Genomic DNA, 21,389 nt, shown 5'->3' with positions numbered 1-21,389 from the left:
TTCGGACTTTTCAAAGGTGTCAGGGTTACTTTGTCCATAGTTTAAAACATATTTCCATTCTTCTTTATCTATCCTGGGAGTTTCTGCAAAACCTGAATGAGCAGAGGAATGTTCAGTTACAGCTCCAGGCTTCTCAGCTTTAACCCCTGCATGAGTGACAGTCAAGTATCACTCCTCAGGCTCCTTTCAGACTACGTGGCTTGCTCAACTTGTTGGTGCAAAAAGGTGATTAGCTGAAAACTTGGCATGTCTCAAAATGGTGTGCAGTGTGTCCTTAAAGATCTGAGAAAGAATAGAATAGAGTAAAATAGCTTTTTATCGTCATTTACAAATACAATGAAATTTTGAGTGCTCCACACCAACTGTGCCAGGATAAAATATAAATATTAGAAAGCTCTGCTGACAATGACACACCCGTTTTCACCCCTGGGCCGTGTGATTAGGCAGAGGATCAATAGTGGCTCCACAACCCTCTTAGGGACACTCCCAACAGGCCTTAAAAATCTGGGACTCTCCACCAAATGTTCTCAGAAATGAAGAAGCTTCTCAGACAAAAATTAATGACGTTCAGTCTTTTCCTTCCAAGCTCCTGAGATCACCATGACCTGGGTGACTGAGAACCACAGACATCAATAAAACCACACATGAGTGATGGTAACTGGTAAATATTAACGTTTAATAAGTTGAGTTCATGTTTTATTAGGGATGGCACGATACCACTTTTTTTATGTCCGATACCGATACCGATATCATAAATTTGGATATCTGCCGATACCGATATAAATCCGATATATCTATTTTTTAAACTGTTTTTGTATAAGTTCAAAGTCAAATTTAAAAAGACAAAACACTAAAGCTATTCTCTTATACTTGCATGCAAGAAAAAGACTGCACCCAAAATATTGCTCACTTCAACAATGCATATCTCTTTATTTAAACTTTAGCACTGTTTAGCTGTCACCACTATCAAAATATCCATCCTGAAAGTGTGCAACATAATGCAGAACTTTAAATCTCGAAGTATTTAAAGTAACATTCATCAAAATAAAAGTGCAACATTATGCAGAACTTTAAATCTTGAAATATTTAAAGTAAAATTCAAGTAAATAACAGTGCAACTTTATACAAATTTCAAAACCCCTTTGGTACTGAAAAAAGGTGCAATTTTAGCAGAGCAAACAACATTCTTGTAATAATGCAATTGTAACATTTTTTTCACTTTAACATGAGAGTTAGGTTCTTCTTCAGAAAGATCAACATTTCAACCTTCTCAGCTGTCAGCCTGCTTCTCCTTTCATCAATGATAATGGAGGCTGTACTGAAGAGTCTCTCACTCTCAATACTTGTGGTAGGTGCACAGAGAAATTTAGCTGCTGTAGAAACCAGAGTGGGAAATCTAAGTTTGTTGGCTTGCCAGTACAGCAGTGGATTATCTGAGCATTGAATGGTTGGCTCACTAAGGTAAGTTTGCACTTCAATACGTGCACTTGTCGTGGCTAACTGAGGAACAGGATCTTGAGTGTTTTCCTTCAGGATTTCATCAAAAACACTTTCAAGTCTGCTTTGGCTGGAAGATTCCACCCGTGGAGTCTTCTTTGCTGGCTCCAAGACTGCTGATGTCCCCTCTGCTGGCTCTGAGGAGTTTAATGTAGTTCTCAAAAACTCCATCTTCCTCACCTCTGCCATCAAAGCATCCTTAGCTTGTTTTGAGGTTTCTACACTCGTGAAGTACCTGAAATGAAAAAAGTCCAAACTTGAATATTAAACAATCATTAAATTTATCATTAGTATCATTCAGCAGTGTGATTAAACTATCATTCCTCATTCTTGCTATTTATTCCATGCCCATCATAAAGACCTCAACATACTTTGCTGTACTACTCTGAATCAGACAATACATGTTATAATGCGCAATGGTGGTGTCCTGACTGAATGACAAGTCTATCACAACTAATCTAGAATGTCCTCACCATTTTCTGACACACTCTCTCTAATGCACTATCACTTACACACACACACACACACACACACACACACACACACACACACACACACACACACACACACACACACACACACACACAAAACACAAGTTGATCTGTTAAAATAACATGAGTGAAGCCTTACATACCTGTCTTTATATCTTGGATCCAGCAGTGTTGCAACTGTGTATAGTGGCTCGGATTCCACATCTCTGAAGCGTCTGTTAACTGCTTCGAGAAGAGTGCCTTTCATTTTCTTTATTCCATCGTCGGCCTCGTTTTCTCGGGAGAGCACGCGCTTAAGGACGCAGACAATAGGGATGACATCAGATGCAGATGAGGATGATGCGCTTACCTCCTTTGTTAACTCCTCAAAGGGAGCTAGAGCTGTCAGGACCTTTTCCAGTAACCCCCACTGATGTGCACTAAGTGTGGCAGGCAGATCATACTCTGCAGAATATGCACACAAGGCTCGCTTCTGTTCTGTGAGGGTCTTGATCATATAATATGTGCTATTCCATCTTGTTCGCACATCTTGTATCAGACGTTTGGGTGACATGTTCAGCTCCATTTGAATGTCCTCCAAACGCGAATATGCCTGTGGTGAGTGTTTGAAGTGACCCACTATTTTTCTGCCCACTGTCACAGCATCACATACACCACGTTGTGCAAGCAGTCCCTCATTCAACACAAGTTGCAAAGTGTGCGCGAAGCATCCCAAACTTGCAACACCTAGCCGGTCCATTGCCTTTTTTATATTGCTGGCATTGTCTCGCAAAACAACGTGGACTTTATTCTTCGGAATTTTCCACGCATTTAAAATTTCCTCTATAGCTGCAGCGATGGACTCTCCTGTGTGTGAACCACGAAACTCTTTGGCCTCCAACACTGCTTTTTGCATTGTAAAACTCGAGTCTATCCAGTGTACAGTCAAGCTTAGCAGGGACAACGGACAAACGTCCGAGCTCCAGATATCAGTCGTCATGCTTAACGTGGGAATTATTTCCAAACTTTCGGAGATGAACTTGCGCACCTGTTTGTACTTGCCTGGGATAGCTTCCTCCGAGATGAAATGCCGGTTTGGCAGCATGTAGCGAGGCTCTAAATGCTCAATTAAGCATCGAAAACCATCATTTTCCACAACGGAAAGGGGCTGGTCATCAAGCACAACAAATTCAACTATTTTCTCCGTTATCAGCTTCGCTCTATTGCTTTCCGGAGGGAGTTTCTCACGTCTCTGAATGTTTTCCAAAAGCATTTGTTGATATGGTACACTTTTCTGCTTAGCTTTGGAGGCCAGGCTAAATTCTGCGTACTCCTTTGCGTGGTGTTTCTGTAAGTGTTTAATCATGTTTGTGGTGTTAAAATTCCCCACACTGCTACCACCCTGCGAAACACTTGCATCGCATAAGTTGCATTCGGCAGTCTTGCTTTTTTCGTCTTTTAGTTTGAAATAAATCCACACTGCTGACATGATGGCTCTGAGCTCTCCCACACGATAACCGCTCGATCACGTGACGCATACTGCTCTGACGTGCTAAGGTCATGACCTGGGTTATACCATGTTAGCGAGTTTTTGAGGTGCTTTTGTGATATTCACTGGATCGGATAAAAAATTTTAAATTTCTCTCCGATATCCGATCCAGTAATTTACGTCAATATCGGACCGATACCGATACTGAATATCGGATCGGTCCATCTCTAGTTTTTATCATTTTCCAATACTGTTCCTCTGATTCAGGATTATGTGTGTGCATTGCCGACACGGTCGTTATCATCCTACAGTCCTCTAGACACACTCAAAACTGTTAAGGGTAGCTGCACACCAGAGGTGTGAAGTATCCATACATTCATCCATCCATCAATCTTCTTCTGCTTTAACCAGGGCCAGGTAGCAGGGGCAGCAGCCTAAGCAGAAAACCCCAGACCTCCCTCTCCCTAGCCACCTCCTCCAGTTTATCTGGGGGAACACCAAGGCGTTCCCAGGCCAGCTGAGAGATATAATCTCTCCAGCGTGTCCTAGATCTGCCCTGGGGGCACACAGGAGGCACCCTTGTCAGATGCCCAAACTACTTCAACTGGCTCACCCTTTAGAGGAAGCGCATTTCTGCCGCTTGTATCGGCAATTTCATTCTTCCGGGCACTACCCACAGCTTGTGACCTGAGGGTAGGGACAAAGATTAACCACTAAATTGAGAGCTTTGCTTTTATGCTCAGCTCCCTCTTCACCACGATGGACCAGTGCAGCGTCCGCATCGCTGCAGCTGCAGCACCAATCCGTCTGTCAATCTCCCGCTCCCTTCTCCCATCACTCCCGAGATACTTGAACTCCTCCACGTGGGGCAGGAACTCGTCCCTGACCCGGAGTGGGCACTCCACCCTTTTCCGGCTGAGAACCATGGCCTCAGATTTGGAGGTGTTGATCATCATTCCCGCTGCTTGACATGTTCGAATATGGTGTTCGTTATCACCAAACTGAGGTTTGCACAGAAGTCCAATAACAAAACACCGTTCAGGTTCAGATTAAGCAGGACGTTCCTCCCAATCACGCCCCTCCAGGTCTCGCTGTCACACACGTGAGCATCGAAGTTTCCCAGTAGGACGACAGAGTCTCAAGGCGAAGCAACCTTCCAGCACCCCATCTGGTGCTGGGTACTCTGAACTGCCCCTCGGCGCGTAAGCACAGATGACAATCAGGACTCATTCCCTGTTACCTGAAGGTGCAGGGAACAAACCCTCTCATCCACCGAGAAGAACCCCAACGTACAGGCAGCAAGCCGAGGCGATACCAAGATACCCACACCAGCCCGCCGCCTCTCACCAGGGGCAACTCAGACAGAGTCCGGCCCCTCTCCAGGAGACTGGGTCCAGAGCCCAAGCCATGCGTTGAGGTGCGCCTGACTATATCTAGCCAGTACCTCTTAACCTCACGCACTAACTCAGGCTCCTTGCCCGCCAGAGAGGTGACATTCCATGTCCCAATTGCCAGTCTTGGTAGTCGGGGATCAGTCCGCCAGGGCCTCTGCTCCTGCCCACAATGCACGCGACCCCTACGGCGCTTCTTTTTTTTTTTTTTTGTCCCGTTTTGATTTATAGCCATCAGACTTGTTGTCTTAAGGCCAAGGAAGATGCCAAGCGGATTTATTTTACCAAGTGGATCATCATGGCCTTGCCATATTGATCCATTTGATTGACCTTTATTATAATTATGAATTTATTTTATTTTCAGTTGCTACAAACGGGACAGACATGACTGGGGGATAGGACAGGGAGAAAGAATGAAAGAAAGAGAGCGAGAGAAAGGAAACCTAAGGGGAGAAGAGACGGTGAGAAGGGGGGGAAGAGAGAGAAAAAAAAAAACACCTGGGTCACCTGTATGGAGAAAAAAAAACAGAAGAGAAAGCAAACAACAAAGAGCAACATAATAATAGAAAAAAAAGCACCATCACAATAAACTAGCTAGCAGTAGATATCAATAGTTACTAAATAATAAACGATATTGTGCAACACGCAAGATAGACAGCGCACAGTGTGTTTTGAGGCAGCAGCCAAGAAAGCTGTAGTCCGCGTCTGTGAATACCCATGTGTACACCTGTGTGCATACCTGTGTGGATCAGCATGCTTGCATTCCAAAGGTTTCTCCATGTAATGATCTGCTAGGGAGTGTGGGGAGCCACAGCCCCGTCCTCCAGGGTGTGAAGCGGGTATGGAGGAGATCAAAACTCCAGACATCCAGAGGCCCCCAGAACACAAGAGACCAAGGAAGACCCACAGAGGGGCAGCCGCGCCACTGTCCCAGAAAGAGCTAAGGAGAGTCCCAGATGAGGGCTCATTCAGCAGCCGCGGAGCAGAAGCCAGGGGGAGTTGCAGTGACGCGCCCGTGAGCTCCGCCGGCAGCCAGCTGTGCCTGAGTGACCGAGCCCCAGGCCGAGAGGCCGGGAACATCCCACCTCCGAAGTGGCCCGAGCGAGCCCCAATAATCGGCCGCCAAGGAGTGAGCCGGTGTGTACCCGGACGCCCACCCCCAGATACAAAGAACCACCAACGCACCGACACCTGAGGGAGTCCGCCACCGGCAGGGGTGGAGATAGGCCTCCAAACCTTGGAGGGCCTGAGATGTCCCCAGAGAGGTGGCGTCTGATACCCAACCTGACATATAGACACAGACATACAGGCACACACAGACACAAACATCCATTCCCACCCTCATGCTCTCATGTGCACTTACTCCACACTCAACCGACGTGGAGACAGACATAAAGAGACGCTGTATACACGATCATACTCCCCAAGCGTACTCTACCAACCGGGTCTAGGTACCCTTGCCCCTGGAGGGGGGAACTGCACCCAGACCCAGGTGGTGTTACCCTTTTCCCTGCGGTGGGGAGAGGCAGACCGCCCCGACTCAGCAGCAGCAGGGAGGCCCCACACTCCAGACCGCAGTCGGACGGCCAACTCCTCCTAGCCCCCCCCGCTCCAGCAGGCCACAGAGAATGGGGGTGAGCGAAGACTCCAAACCTCCCTCCGCCCGCTCATTGTAGTGTTGATGCATGTGTGTTCTAAGGGGCATTTAAAACTAGAGATGGCACGATACCACTTTTTTATGTCCGATACCGATACCGATATCATAAATTTGGATATCTGCCAATACCGATATGAATCCGATATAGTGTTTTTTAATCAACAAAACTGTTTTTTAAAATATCTTGCTGCATTTTGCAAGTCTGCAAGTTCATACTCAAGTTTAAAACAACAACTACACTAAAGCTATTCTGTTATACCTGTATACAAAAAAAATATTTCATAGTTCAGCAATACTGATCAATCTAATAAACTTAGACCTACACCATCCTCCCTATTCTGGTATTTTAAAGAGTACTTAGCGTAAATATTAAGCAACCTAACTAATAGGGTTCCAACTCCCAGCAACAACAAAAATAAATAAATAAAAAATAGGGAACCACCCCTCACGCGCCACCTCATGATGCTTAATCGACGTAATCAACCTTAATTTGATGCAGTGTGAAAAAAAAATGCACAGAAATCAATTATTTTTCAAGAAATATTAAATAGATTCAACATCTTTCTTCAACAAAATTGCAGACTGCACAGATGGTACCTTCCCAAAGGAAAAAGTACTATAGCTTACTAGGGTATATATATTAGACTTAATAGTCACTATATACAGTAATTGACTTCTATTCCTTTTACATCAAATTAAAACTTTGGGTGTCAGATAATTATTTATTGAAAGCTCGACATTTTAAATGAGAATAAGAAAGAAAAGTATGTCTTTGTGCCCCCTTTTCCCAGTTAATGCCCTATCGGCCCCCCTGGCTAAACTTTGCTAGATCCGCCCCTGCACAGTTACCAGCCGTCAGCTACGTAGAAAAAGATCCTGGTGTAGAAAGTAATATTAAATACATTCTAACAACAGCTTATCAAGCTTAAACGTGCTGCTGTTGTTCAGCCACTGGTTTGCTCTTTCTGGTGCGAAGTGGACCAAAAACAAAGACGGACTCGCGACAGAAAAGCCGATCAGCTGATCATTTAAGCAGTTTCACAATTGAAGTAGCAGCCGGAGAGCGAGAGGCAGTCGCTCGTTAAGCTTAACGTGGGAATGCTTTACAAACATTCAGAGATGGACTTACAAACTTGCTTTACTTCTCTTGGGGATAACTTTGTCGGAGATGAAATGCCGGGTTGCTAGCGAAGCTCCAAATGCTATCCAGACCACCGACAGGTCCCGCATGCCACAGCCGCTCTATCACGTGATGCATACTGCTCCGACGTGCTAACGTTCTGAGGTGAGTTACGGCGTGTTGCAAGTTTTGTGAGGTGCTTTCGTGATATTTAATGGATCGGATTACATTTTTTATTTTTCTCCGATATCCGATCCAGTCATTTAGGTCAGTATCGGACCGATACCGATACGTAATATCGGATCGGTCCATCTCTATTTAAAACCCAGGAGGGCATGGAGCTACCTGCCAGAGAGCAGCAGGTAAGCGCATAGTGCCTCCTGCTAGCCCTGCTAGGCCTCCAAACCTTGGAGGGCCTGAGATGTCCCCAGAGAGGTGGCGTCTGATACCCAACCTGACATATAGACACAGACATACAGGCACACACAGATACAAACATCCATTCCCACCCTCATGCTCTCATATGCACTTACTCCACACTCAACCAACGTGGAGACAGACATAAAGAGACGCTGTACACACGATCACACTCCCCAAGCGTACTCTACGAACCGGGTCAAGGTACCCTTGCCCCTGGAGGGGGGAACTGCACCCAGACCCAGGTGGTGTTTCCCTTTTCCCTGGGGTGGGGGGAGGCAGACCGCCCCGACTCCGCAGCAGCAGGAAGGCTCCACACCCCAGACCGCAGTCGGACGGCCAACTCCTCCTCCTAGCCCCCCTGCTCCAGCAGGTCGCAGAGAACGGGGGTGAGAGAAGACCCCAAACCTCCCTCCACCCGCTCATTGTAGTGTTGATGCATGTGTGTTCTAAGGTGCATTTAAAACCCAGGAGGGCATGGAGCTACCTGCCAGAGAGCACCAGGTAAGCGCATGGTCCCTCCTGCTAGCCCTCAATGTCTACGTGTATTTAAAATTGAGAGGTGGGCAACGATGCCAGGGGTGAGGTGTACACCCTGATGGTAACTAGGACTCCGTGTATCGTGCCCACCCCCAAGATCCTATATGTATGTGTAATGAGGGTGTGAGTAATGTGAATGTCTAAGTTGTGGGATAAAATTGGTACTTTTAAAACTGTGCAGATGCTTAAACTGTGCTCGAACCGGTGCTTAACCCTTTAAAGCCGGTAGGAGCGGTCACGCTCCATTTTGCATAACTATTTTTAAATCCCTTTAGAACCAGAAACACGTAAGCTAGTGCAAAAAAATTTTTTTGCATATGAAATCAGAGGAGTTGTACTTACTTACTTAAATGTAAGGCCTTTTTTAATTATAAGCCTTACAAGCCTATACTGGTGTTTTTAAAAGTCATGTTTGACTTCATGTTTTTCTGAATAGTTTCTGGGATGCTTAGAACTCAAATTGCACTGCTTTAAATAGTTTATTTTGATGCACCTGCTGTTTTCTTTGCAAACTTGCATTATAATATTTATTTTCATTTTTTCCGCAGTATATAAAGATTGGTGTGCCTCAAAAATAAAATTATGAAGACACTCAAAAGAAAATTTCCTGTTGTTGTAAACTATTTTTTGCAACTTTTTTGTATTTAAAGTTTTGAGGGATAAACCTCTTAAATTTCTCTAAGTAGAAATATATGTAATAAAAAACAAAAACGATTTTCAATTTTTTTGTTGTTTATTGGACTTTTTTGAAATTTATGTAATTACTATGGACTTAATGCATACATATTATTAAAATATGGGCTATAACAGTTGTATAGCAACTTGAAATGCTCCCACAAATGGCACAAATGGCACAAAAAAATTGAAAATCGTTTTTGGTTTTTTTTACATGTTTTTGTTGCTGCAAGTGGTTTTTATGCAAGTTTTGCAAAGCTATATGTGGAAGGAAACCGTGACCGAGGACAGGCTGATGGCATAAGATGTAAGTACAACTCCTCTGGTTTCATATGCAAAAAAAAATTATTGCACTAGCTTACGTGTTTCTGGTTCTACAGGGATTTAAAAATAGTTATGCAAAACGGAGCGTGCCTGTTCCAACCAGCTTTAAAGGGTTAAAAAAGTATTTGTACTTCATTGCTTCTCTGCTCCCCTCCTTGAATTGCTACCTTATCGTGGTGGAAGGTTTTGTGTGTCCCAGGGATCCCAGGTACTATATTGCATGGAGGCTTTTGCCCCCTGGTAGGGTCTCCCATGGCAGATTGGTCCTGGGTAAGGGACCAGACAAAGAGCGATTCAGAAGACCCTTGTGAGGATATCACAGAGGTAACAGTTTACCCTGTCTGGGCCATGGGGCCCGCCCGGGCAAAGCCCAAAATGGGGACATGGGCCCAACCTCCTGCAGGCCCACCACCCGCCAGAAGCGCCGTAGGGGTCGGGAGCAGAGGCCCTGGCGGACTGATCCCTGGCTACCAAGACTGGCAATTGGGACATGGAATGTCACCTCTCTGGCGGGCAAGGAGCCTGAGTCAATGCGTGAGGTTAAGAGGTACTGGCTAGATATAGTCAGGCGCACCTCAACGCATGGCTTGGGCTCTGGACCCAGTCTCCTGGAGAGGGGCTGGACTCTGTCTGAGTTGCCCCTGGTGAGAGGCGGCGGGCTGGTGTGGGTATCTTGGTATCGCCTCGGCTTGCTGCCTGTACGTTGGGGTTCTTCTCGGTGGATGAGAGGGTTTGTTCCCTGCACCTTCAGGTAACAGGGAATGATAATGATAAGATAAGATAAGATAAGATAAGATAGGATAGTCCTGATTGTCATCTGTGCTTACGCGCCGAGGGGCAGTTCAGAGTACCCAGCACCAGATGGGGTGCTGGAAGGTTGCTTCGCCTTGAGACTCTGTCGTCCTACTGGGAAACTTCGATGCTCATGTGTGTGACAGCGAGACCTGGAGGGGCGTGATTGGGAGGAACGTCCTGCTTAATCTGAACCTGAACGGTGTTTTGTTATTGGACTTCTGTGCAAACCTCAGTTTGGTGATAACGAACACCATATTCGAACATGTCAAGCAGCGGGAATGATGATCAACACCTCCAAATCTGAGGCCATGGTTCTCAGCCGGAAAAGGGTGGAGTGCCCACTCCAAGTGGAGGAGTTCAAGTATCTCGGGGTCTTGTTCAGGAGTGATGGGAGAAGGGAGCGGGAGATCGACAGACGGATTGGTGCTGCAGCTGCAGCGATGCGGACGCTGCACTGGTCCATCGTGGTGAAGAGGGAGCTGAGCATAAAAGCAAAGCTCTCAATTTAGTGGTTAATCTTTGTCCCTACCCTCAGGTCACAAGCTGTGGGTAGTGCCCGAAAGAATGAAATTGCCGATACAAGCGGCAGAAATGCGCTTCCTCTAAAGGGTGAGCCAGTTGAAGTAGTTTGGGCATCTGACAAGGGTTCCTCCTGGGCGCCCCCAGGGCAGATCTAGGACACGCTGGAGAGATTATATCTCTCAGCTGGCCTGGGAACGCCTTGGTGTTCCCCCAGATAAACTGGAGGAGGTGGCTAGGGAGAGGGAGGTCTGGGGTTTTCTGCTTAGGCTGCTGCCCCTGCTACCTGGCCCTGGTTAAAGCAGAAGAAGATTGATGGATGGATGAATGTATGGATACTTCACACCTCTGGTGTGCAGCTACCCTTAACAGTTTTGAGTGTGTCTAGAGGACTGTAGGATGATAACGACCGTGTCGGCAATGCACACACATAATCCTGAATCAGAGGAACAGTATTGGAAAATGATAAAAACATGAACTCAACTTATTAAACGTTAATATTTACCAGTTACCATCACTCATGTGTGGTTTTATTGATGTCTGTGGTTCTCAGTCACCCAGGTCATGGTGATCTCAGGAGCTTGGAAGGAAAAGACTGAACGTCATTAATTTTTGTCTGAGAAGCTTCTTCATTTCTGAGAACATTTGGTGGAGAGTCCCAGATTTTTAAGGCCTGTTGGGAGTGTCCCTAAGAGGGTTGTGGAGCCACTATTGATCCTCTGCCTAATCACACGGCCCAGGGGTGAAAACGGGTGTGGGTCATTGTCAGCAGAGCTTTCTAATATTTATATTTTATCCTGGCACAGTTGGTGTGGAGCACTCAAAATTTCATTGTATTTGTAAATGACGATAAAAAGCTATTTTACTCTATTCTATTCTTTCTCAGATCTTTAAGGACACACTGCACACCATTTTGAGACATGCCAAGTTTTCAGCTAATCACCTTTTTGCACCAACAAGTTGAGCAAGCCACGTAGTCTGAAAGGAGCCTGAGGAGTGATACTTGACTGTCACTCATGCAGGGGTTAAAGCTGAGAAGCCTGGAGCTGTAACTGAACATTCTTCTGCTCATTCAGGTTTTGCAGAAACTCCCAGGATAGATAAAGAAGAATGGAAATATGTTTTAAACTATGGACAAAGTAACCCTGACACCTTTGAAAAGTCCGAATTAAAATGTGTTTAATTCAGTTTTGAAGTTAAACTCTTGGTTTGTTTTAGTCTTTTTACAGATCTGTTAAATAACATGTTGTTGTTGCTTCACAAAGAGCAGGGGCGCTGCCAACTGAAACTGTGTTGCAGGCGGTTTCTAGTATTTCTAGTCTGAAAATTTCCTTGGAAGACTGAAAGCAGGAAACACAACCACATCAATCATCATCAAACAAAGCAGCTTTATTTCACCAGTGATTAAAGATGAAAAAGCGAGATAATGCAGATTTTAATGAGCAGATCAGGACCAACCTGTTCAGACCTGTGTTCATATACAACTGTCATGTTTTATATCTTTATCATTTCTGTCTGAGGCCCTGACCTCATTTTTCTTTCTTTGGTATGTTGTGCTGATTCTTTCATTATTTATCCAATAAGTATTTTTATACACATGATGGTGGGGTTTTCTTTTTGGCTTTGCTTCACCACATTTATACAAACACTAACTCAGTGGTGGTGCAGTACTTGTACCACAACAGATCCCAAGTGCTGGATTTTGGATGTCTTCTTCCAGTGTTTGTTCACAGTGTTTTATGAAACAGTTTTAAGTGTGTAAGTGACACTGTCCCTCCCTTTAACTGGAAACACAAACAGATCAAACCAGCTTGTTCCAAGAAGTCAACATTCAGGTTTTAGAGGCTGAGGTGGAGCCAGCTGTGCTCGACAGGAAGTTCTGAGACTTATTGTGTCAGTGTTTGCCGGTGAGGTGATCCAGCTCAGGTGAAGTGAAGTCTTCAGCTCCACTCTGTGAACTCTTGGATCTGTGAGGAGAACCAGGACTCCGCGTCACTGCTGTAAGTGTCTCTGATCATTCAGCTTTCAATTGTCTTGGAAAGTGTTTCTGTTCAACAGGCAGCAAACATTTTCTCCTTGTTACTGCTCACTGACATCTCAGACTGCTCACTCTTTATCAGAACCACTGCAGCTCTCAGACATCACATTCTAAAAACACATATAAGACAAATGCATCATAAGATTTGTGTTTGTGGAGAATTTGTCCTGATCTTTACACCTTCACCTCACCTTCTTTACACCTTGAAGGTTTTACAGAGGACTTTGTACATATTTGTAATATACTATAATGTACTTCTATTCACACAGAGCAATTCTTTCTAACCTCTCAGAGCACTTTGATCACAGTCCACATTCATACAGTACAGCACTTTATCCTGAACACTTTGAGCACTCATCTCGCTCACATCAGCAGCCAGTTTAGACTCACCAGTTAACCGAAATCCACACAGCTTCTCCCTCTGGTACAGTGTGTGATATATTACACCTCCGTTTCTCTACAGGGCACTGTGAGACCATTAATCACTGCTGCTGATGTTTGCTGCCTGTCTCTATCAGAAGTGTTTAGATGATGGTTCAAAAACAGAATAAAAATTGAGACGTCATGTAGAGTTGAAATTGTATATGACATGATCTTTTAATGAGTGACTTATGTATATATATATATATATATATATATATATGTATATATTATGCTATTCTTAGTTAGCATATTGTCTGTCTTGTCTTAATGTTGGTTTATAATGGAGCACTGTAAGGCCGGTTGGATGTGCTGCCATATTCTCTGAAACGCCTGTGGAGACGGCTTATGGTTGAGAAATGAACATTCAATGCACGGGCGACAGATCTGGTTGACATTCCTGCTGTCAGCATGCCAGTTGCACGCTCCCTCATTGCTTGTGGCATCTGTGACATTTTGCTGTGAAACAAAACTGCACATTCCAGGGTGGCCTTTTGTTGTGGGCAGTCTGAGGTACACCTGTGCACTACTCATGATGTCAGATCAGCATCCTGATGTGGCACACCTGTGAGGTGGGATGGATTATCTCAGTATAGCAGATGTGCCCACTACCACACATTTGGACTGATTTGTGACCACTGTTTGGGAGGGATGGTTATATTGTGTATCTGGAATGAATTTTAGGTCTCTACGTCCATCCCATGGGGAATGGGAGTAGTAACAAAGGTGTTGCGTTTATATTTTTGTTGAGTGTATATATATATGTATATATTGTGCTATTCTTAGTTAGCGTATTGTCTGTTTTGTCTTAATGTTGGTTTATGTTGGTTTAAAATGGAGCACTGTAACAAAAAAATAATTTCCCCCAGGGATCAATAAAGTATTCTGATTCTGATTCTGATTCTGATCTACAAGCATAAACTTTACAATCGTGTAAAATTATTGTTGTGCTGAGGACTCATGCGGGCATGCTACTCCATACACAAATACGAAGCAACCTGTCAGCACGTAAAACTATTTTATGATAACAACAAAAACAAATAGAGGGCCATTTTTTTATAATAGTTTTTTTTTGTGTGATTGTTTCCAGGGTCCTGACAGAGACCATTGTATCTTCCTGCTGTGTTAAAATATGATGGTGAACTGAGGATTAAAAACAGAGGGTCATAAATCACATATCAGAAACAGACCAGGGTGTAATGTGTGAAAACTGTTGATGAGTCACATGGGACACACTATTCCATGTTGGCCTTTGCATTGAAAATGTCCTCTCCTGTTTTTATAGAGAAAGATGGAGACGTCTGTAGATGAACAGCTGCTGGATATTTTGGAGGAGTTGGGTGAGGGGAAGCTGAAAGCCTTCCACAGGTGTCTTCAGGATCCTCAGGTACTTGGTGGTTTTCCAGCCATCAAACAGTCCCAACTGGAGACAGCAGATGAACTGGAGACAGTGGATTTGATGGTGGAGACATATACTGATGATGTGATGAAGGTCACCAACTTGATTATAAAGAAGATAAAAGAAACAGGTACCACAACATCTCCAACAGTAATAAAATACAGCAGTGCCAGTCTTTATAAAACCTTTTTCTTTGTTACTTTTGTTCCACACTATTGATGCCTCCTATTTGAAATTCGTAGGAATAACAGTGGTTACAGTTGAGTAACATTACACGGAAATTGATGTAACTGGACCCAAATACTCGGAGTAATAATGTGTAAATAAAGAGATGTCCACGAGGTAAAAGCAGTTAGTAAGAGTATCGTAATACTTGGGTAACAATATGATAACCTGTGTGAAATAGGGAAATAATGTCTGTGACTTTGTATCTTTACATGTTTATACAGTTTTACTTGGAATAATCTCATTACAATAATAAGGTGCTACTGGCTGATGTTTTAGCATGTTTGTATCTTGTTACCATATAATACATAATGCAATAATACAGAATGTAACTGTTGTGTTTAAAACTTTTGATTATTACATAGAAACACACATGGTAGTTTCTCTGTAATAAGCAGGATTGATGCAAAATCCAAATTGCCTGTTTCCAGTCAATAACATATAATTAACTATTAAAGCAAACAAGACAGTGGAAAGTACCAAAAAGGGTGACCAAAAAACAAGGGGGGGGGGACAACCCACCCCTCCCTCCCCACACCATTCCCTTATCCCAGAGTGCTATCAGCTTGTTTTAACCTATGGTGAAGATCACATAAACTCTCTTTTGTTCATAATTTCCAGATACTCAATGAGTGGCCTCCAAATCTGATCGAAGTCGTCCAGTTTGTCATTTATAATAGGCAGATCCTTTCCAGATTAAGAGTATCTGTCAGTCCTGAAATCAAGGTTTTCAGAGAGGGCACTTCCTATCCCTTCCATAGCAGGAAAATCAGTCTCTTTGCAAACATTAGGCCATAGGACAGGAGGGAAGTCTGTGCACGCTTACGTTTTTTAGATTGTTCCGACAGTCCAATAAGAATCAAAATGGGGTCAGGGTCTAATTGCACATCAAAAAGTTTGGAAAAAAAGTAAAACACAGAAACCCCAAAACATTGTAACTTGGTACACATTACAACACTTTTAAGCAGATCAGCTTCTGCACATTGACATTTATCACAAATTGGTGACGTTTCAGGAAATATCTCATGTAATCTTGTCTTTGAGTAGTGCAATTTGTGAATAATCAGAGGCTAATAAGTTGTACTTCTCCTTAAGCTGTTGAAATGAAGTGAAGAACCCCTGGAAGTACAGGTGTCCCACATTTTGCAACCACATTTCCTTTCAGCAATCAAATGTCCCATCTAAAATGGAGGGTGTAAATGCAGGATTAGCTGTAATAGGTGTCAAAATGGGAATGCTCTGAGACTATACTCTTTCACGATCTGTCTCCAAATTGAATTGTATTGTGAATAACTGGATTGCAGTTTTAGTATGTCTTTTTAAAACAAATAGGAGACAATGCGATTGCACCACGAGAGTAAGGCATACAGTCTTCTCCCTCCATTTCCAGCCAAACTGCCATTATAACTGTATCATCTAGCCTATAGGCTACATAGTGCTGATCCTCAGGTTTCCGGTTGAGTGAACGCTGGCGTGGCTTGCTGCCGCTACTCCCTGGTATCTTTTTATATTTTATTCATATATTATTCATATTTGTTATTTATTATTATTTATTCATATATTCTTTGATACATCTTACTGGTGATCTAGCGAATTTTGCAAGTGCCTGAGTATTTTGGGTGTAGTCCATCTGCCTGTTTGTTTGGCCGTTTTCTCCCTTGGATCCGTACACCTGACTGTTTGGCTTATCTGACTGTCCGTGATGTGGCCTAGCAGGATCTGTGTCTTGCTCGTATGGGTCTGGATTTTTATGTCATTGGTCTACTGACCTAGTGCTGGACTTTACCAATACTCAGCTGACGAGCTTCTCCGTCTCCGCTTTCACCTGGCTTCTCCACCGCCGCTTCATCTCCACACAGATTTCGCCTTCCTCCCTCGCCGAAAGTACATTCACCGGGGCTCTCGTCAGAATTTCCACCATGACGACTCTAAGCCAATACAGACCCTCTGGTCCACTTCTCGTCGTCCTCCACTAAACTTCGACAGGGCTGTTGATCACAGTGTTTTAGCCAGCCTGCCCAGGTCGACTAACACCTCTGTCCAGTCTGACAGCACCGACGTCAATTTTGGCCTCCTTAACATCCGCTCGCTTACGAGCAAGGGTCATCTAATTCTGGATCTACTCACAGATCATAAGTTTGACTTTCTCTGTTTGACCGAGACGTGGCAACAGCCCAATGACTTTTCGTCGCTCAACGACTCCACCCCCCCCCCCCCCCCCCCCCCCCCCCCCCCCGGGTTTGTTTACACCTGCGAACCTCGTAAGTCCGGCCGTGGTGGAGGTCTCGCGGTAATCTAGAACTGGAAAGTCACACTGTTGTCTGTACATGTCTACAGATGGGATATTGCACAGGAATGAGCAGCAGTACAAACTAAACAGTACAAAAGTTTTTTTTTGTGGCAGTTGTTACAGTATTGCACTTTTTTAAATATAAATAAATAAAGTGAAGTGACCAGTGCAGATTAAACAGAGTAGCTTCTGAGTGCGTCCTGTGGACTGTGTTGTGTGTGTGTTTAAGTGTTGTGGTTGATGGTAGAAACTGTGTTTAAGTCTTGTAGTCCAAGCAGACAGACTCCTGTAACGTCTGCCAGACGGTAACAAGAACAGCTGATGTGCTGGGTGGCTGTGGTCCTTGATGATGCTGTGTGCTTTACGGAGGCATCGCTGGAGATAAATGTCCTGAATGGCAGGAAGCCTCGTGCCAGTGATGTGCTCTGCTGCCTTCACCCTCTGTAGTGATTTACGGCTGCTGGCAGAGCAGCTTCGTACCAAACTGTGATGCAGCTCATCAGCAAGCTCTCGATTGCACACCTGTAAAAATTTGAGGTGATGTTGGCGTTCATGCCAAACTTCCTCAGCCTCCTCAGGAAGTAGAGCTGCTGGCGAGCTTTCCTGATAGCAGTGTCTGTGTGAAGGGTCCAGGAGAAGTCTCGGTGATGTTGACTCCAAGGAATTTGAAGCTGCTGACCCTTTCGGCCTTGACACTGTTTATGTGGATGGGCTGGTGTTCCCTGACTGGTCGAGAGTCAGGTTATTTTCCAGACACCACTCGTACAGCACCATCACCTCCTCTCTATAGGCCGTCTGATCATTGTCTGTGATGAGGCCTATGATGGTTGTGTCATCCGCAAACTTGATGATGATGTTGGACTCGTGTTTGGCAACACAGTCGTGTGTGAACAGGGAATATAGGAGGGGGCTAAGCTCACAACCCTGTGGCGTACCTGTGTTTAGGATGAGTGGTGAGGAGGTGTGCTTACCAACTCTCACCACCTGGGGCCTGTTTGTGAGGAAGTTTAGAATCCATCTGCAGATCGGTGTTCCCAGCCCAAGGTTGATGAGCTACAAGGCAAGTTTTGAGGGGATGATGGTGTTAAATGCCGAGCTGTAGTCGATGAAGAGCATCCTTGCATATGTATTCCCTTTTTCCAGGTGAGTGAGGGTGGTGTGCATTGCCAGGGCGATGGCATCCTCTGTGGCTCTGTTTGTCCGATAGGCAAACTGAAGAGGGTCCAGTGTGTCAGGGAGGGAGGAGCAGATGTGACCTTTGACCAGCCGCTCCAGGCACTTCATGATGACGGATGTCAGTGCAACAGGACGGTGGTCATTCAGACAGGAGAACACTGATTTTTTGGGAACAGGAATGATGGGGGATGCTTTGAGGGATGTGGGGACCACTGACTGCCTCAGGGAGAGGTTGAAGATGTTGGTGAACACCTCTGCCAGCTGTTGTCTGCGTCAAAACGAGCATAGAAGTTGTTGAGGTCGTCTGCGAGAGATGCAGTGGGCTGCATCCCCGGAGTTAAAGGCAGAGGTCCGCACTTTTAGCTTGGCGCAAACGTCTTTATTTACCCAGAGTTTCTGATTTGGATATATGCGGACAGTGGTTTTTGTGATGATATCATCCATGCACTTTCCAATATATCCAGTGACAGAGTCTGTGACTTCATTGATGTTGCCATCAGCTGCATCCACAAATATCTGCCAGTCAGTTGTCTCAAAGCAGTCCTGTAGGACCTCCTCAGCCTCACTGTCCCATTTGTAGATGACCCTGGAAGCTGGTTTTTCCTGCTTCATCCTTGGTCTTGTTAAGGGTTCAAATATTGAGGGTGAGTACAAAAACAACGATGGTCCAGCAGAGTTGGTCAAACAATGATTTTAATTAAACACACGCAGCGTGGGAAGATGTACACTGCACACACCAGCTGTAGATCTCCGCCCCCAGAACTACACATCCATTGTTTTAAAGCATCGGTAGGATTTATGACGCCCCCTTCATACGTCAACACAGATACAATACATGCATTTTCAAAACCACAAATGTTCTGTTAGCAACTTTTGACACAGTAAGAAAAGAAAATTTTCTTCGCCTCCAAGCCAGGTGTTTCCTGTCGCTGCCAGACGCTCGCTTATCGTCTGGAACATCAGCAGCACGTCCTACAACAAACTTGTAACTTATGCAGGCACAATTTTGCAGTTACAGCGTTTTCCAAAGTATTATTTGAACTCTCGCCTACCCCTGAATCTAACTGCTGTGTAAGTGTGTGTGTATGTATTGTTAAGGTTCAAAAATATTGGGGATGGAGACAAGAGAAACCACAATAACAACACTGGTCCGGTCGGGTTGAGTCAAACGATGATTTTAATGATCACACACGTGGGAGATGGAAACTGTATGCAGACAGCATCAGATCTCAAAATGGTGGAGCATTGCTCAAACTTTTATAGCCTCTGGTGCCTCCACCTTATCATAAAAAGCCTAAACATTCACATGCTTTCTCTCACACGGCGCCTAAGCTACGACCTTGGCTCCCTGTTTATCTGCTCCTGCTGAGATGGGGCAGAAAACTCCAGCACACTCTGTTCTCTTCTAATCAGACAAATAAGGCGATGACTTTCTGCAAACAGCATTTCTTATAACTCAGCAGTATAATGCATCATAAAACAATATCATTCATTCACAATAAATCAACAGTTTAATATAATGCACATCAGTTTAACTAATGCAATAGTTATCAGCTTCTTCTAATTCAGGAGAATAATGCAAACTAAAACTACATAATAATTCACAATCTTTAATTAAGGGTATAACATGGCATAAAATAATATTATAATCTAATACAGAGTAAATCAATTTGTTGATCAATTATTAAGTCATGTACTAACAGAGACTTGGAGGAGAGAGACCTAATATTTAATAATCCACATTTCACTGTTTTACTCTTTGGTTCAGATGTGGATACTGTATTGTTCTTTCTTTGTGATTGTTTATGTTTAAGTTGTTTGTTGCTGGTTTTTAGTTTGTTTTTTGTCTGTTTGGGAGCTGACACAGTCTCTATGGAGATGGGTTTTTGGGGGGGTAGCAGGAGGAGAGAAGCTGCAGAGAGGCGTGTAAGACTGCAACTCTGCTTCCTGGTCCCAACTCTGGATAGTCATATTTTGGGGGGTTTAATAAATTTGTCCATATTTCTAGAAATGAGAGCTGCTCCATCCAAAGTGGGATGGATGCCATCTCTCCTAACAAGACCAGGTTTCCTCCAGAAGGTTTGCCAATTATCTATGAAGCCCACATCGTTTCTGGGACACCACTCAGACAGCCAGCAATTTAAGGAGAACATGCTAAACATGTCACTCCTGGTCTGATTGGGGAGGGGACCAGAGAAAACTACCGAGTCCCACATTGTTTTGGCAAAGTTGCACACCGATTCAATATTGATTTTAGTGACCTCCGATTGGCGTAACCGGGTGTCATTACTGCCGACGTGAATTATGATTTTACTGAATTTACGTTTACCCTTAGCCAGCAGTTTTAAATTTCCTTCAATGTCGCCTGCTCTGGCCCCTGGAAGACATTTGACTATGGTTGCCGGTGTCTCTAGCTTCACATGTCTGAGAACAGAATCACCAATTACTAGAGTTTGACCCCCGGCGGGTGTGTCGCCGAGTGGGGAAAAACGGTTAGACACATGAACGGGTTGGTGGTGTACCTGGGGCTTGTGTTTAGGACTATGCTTCCTCCTCACCGTCACCCAGCCAGCCAGCCTATTTCCCTGGCTGCTCGGCACATTCCGCTGAGGGAGAGCAAGTGGGCCCTATGTTACCTTGTTCCCTAACTACAGGGGCCTGACTAGCTACGGGTGTTTCAAGGGTGTGACACCGACCCAGTTCTGCAAAGAAGAATGAAAGAAACTGCGTAAAATTAGGTTTACCAAGCTTTAAGCATTATAATCAAAAAGACTTGCAGCTGTAATTGCTGCCAGATGTACTTCCACAAAGAATTATGAATTATTATGTATGGCAACATTTTATTAGTTTTTAATACATTAACAAGAATTCCAAGCATGCGTGTCTTACATTGTCATTATGTGGTATTTTTTTTTTTTTTAAATTGACTTGAGAAGTGAATTTACCA

At 44.3% G+C, this 21,389-nt stretch overlaps 3 protein-coding genes across 4 annotated transcripts in view; 1 reads left to right on the top strand and 2 right to left on the bottom strand.

The window, feature by feature from the left end:
- LOC101474121 (NLR family CARD domain-containing protein 3) overlaps positions 1-5,663 on the bottom strand; it is a 41,659-nt gene extending 35,996 nt beyond the window's left edge. Inside the window, exon 1 of the mRNA XM_076879350.1 lies at positions 5,587-5,663. The gene's annotated coding sequence lies outside the window, so the exon portion shown is untranslated. The remainder of the gene's footprint in view (positions 1-5,586) is intronic.
- Positions 1-21,389, top strand: part of LOC112431813 (protein NLRC3-like) — a 132,144-nt gene that overhangs the window by 85,654 nt on the left and 25,101 nt on the right. For both annotated transcript variants that reach the window (XM_076879340.1, XM_076879343.1), the window contains one exon: positions 14,638-14,881. In XM_076879340.1, the coding sequence (XP_076735455.1) occupies positions 14,644-14,881 (238 nt within the window). In that variant the 5' untranslated portion in view covers positions 14,638-14,643. The remainder of the gene's footprint in view (positions 1-14,637; positions 14,882-21,389) is intronic.
- Positions 1,216-2,658, bottom strand: LOC143414031 (zinc finger BED domain-containing protein 4-like). Its single transcript, XM_076877648.1, has 2 exons — positions 2,132-2,658; positions 1,216-1,732 (listed from the first exon to the last, which is right to left on the bottom strand). The coding sequence occupies exons 1-2, from the start codon at positions 2,551-2,553 to the stop codon at positions 1,216-1,218; spliced, it is 939 nt and encodes a 312-aa protein (XP_076733763.1). The 5' UTR covers positions 2,554-2,658.

This window comes from Maylandia zebra, linkage group LG3 (assembly GCF_041146795.1).
Source record: "Maylandia zebra isolate NMK-2024a linkage group LG3, Mzebra_GT3a, whole genome shotgun sequence".
NCBI classification, from domain to species: Eukaryota; Metazoa; Chordata; class Actinopteri; order Cichliformes; family Cichlidae; genus Maylandia; species Maylandia zebra.
This window is presented reverse-complemented; position numbering and strand designations above follow the sequence as displayed.

Bases quoted from the DNA above. Each gene is read 5' to 3' on its own strand.
- LOC143414031 (XM_076877648.1), bottom strand. From the start codon at position 2,553: ATGGAGCTGAACATGTCACCCAAACGTCTGATACAAGATGTGCGAACA. The intron at 1,733-2,131 runs GTATGTAAGGCT...TTTTCATTTCAG, and splicing joins GATCCAAGATATAAAGACAG to GTACTTCACGAGTGTAGAAA.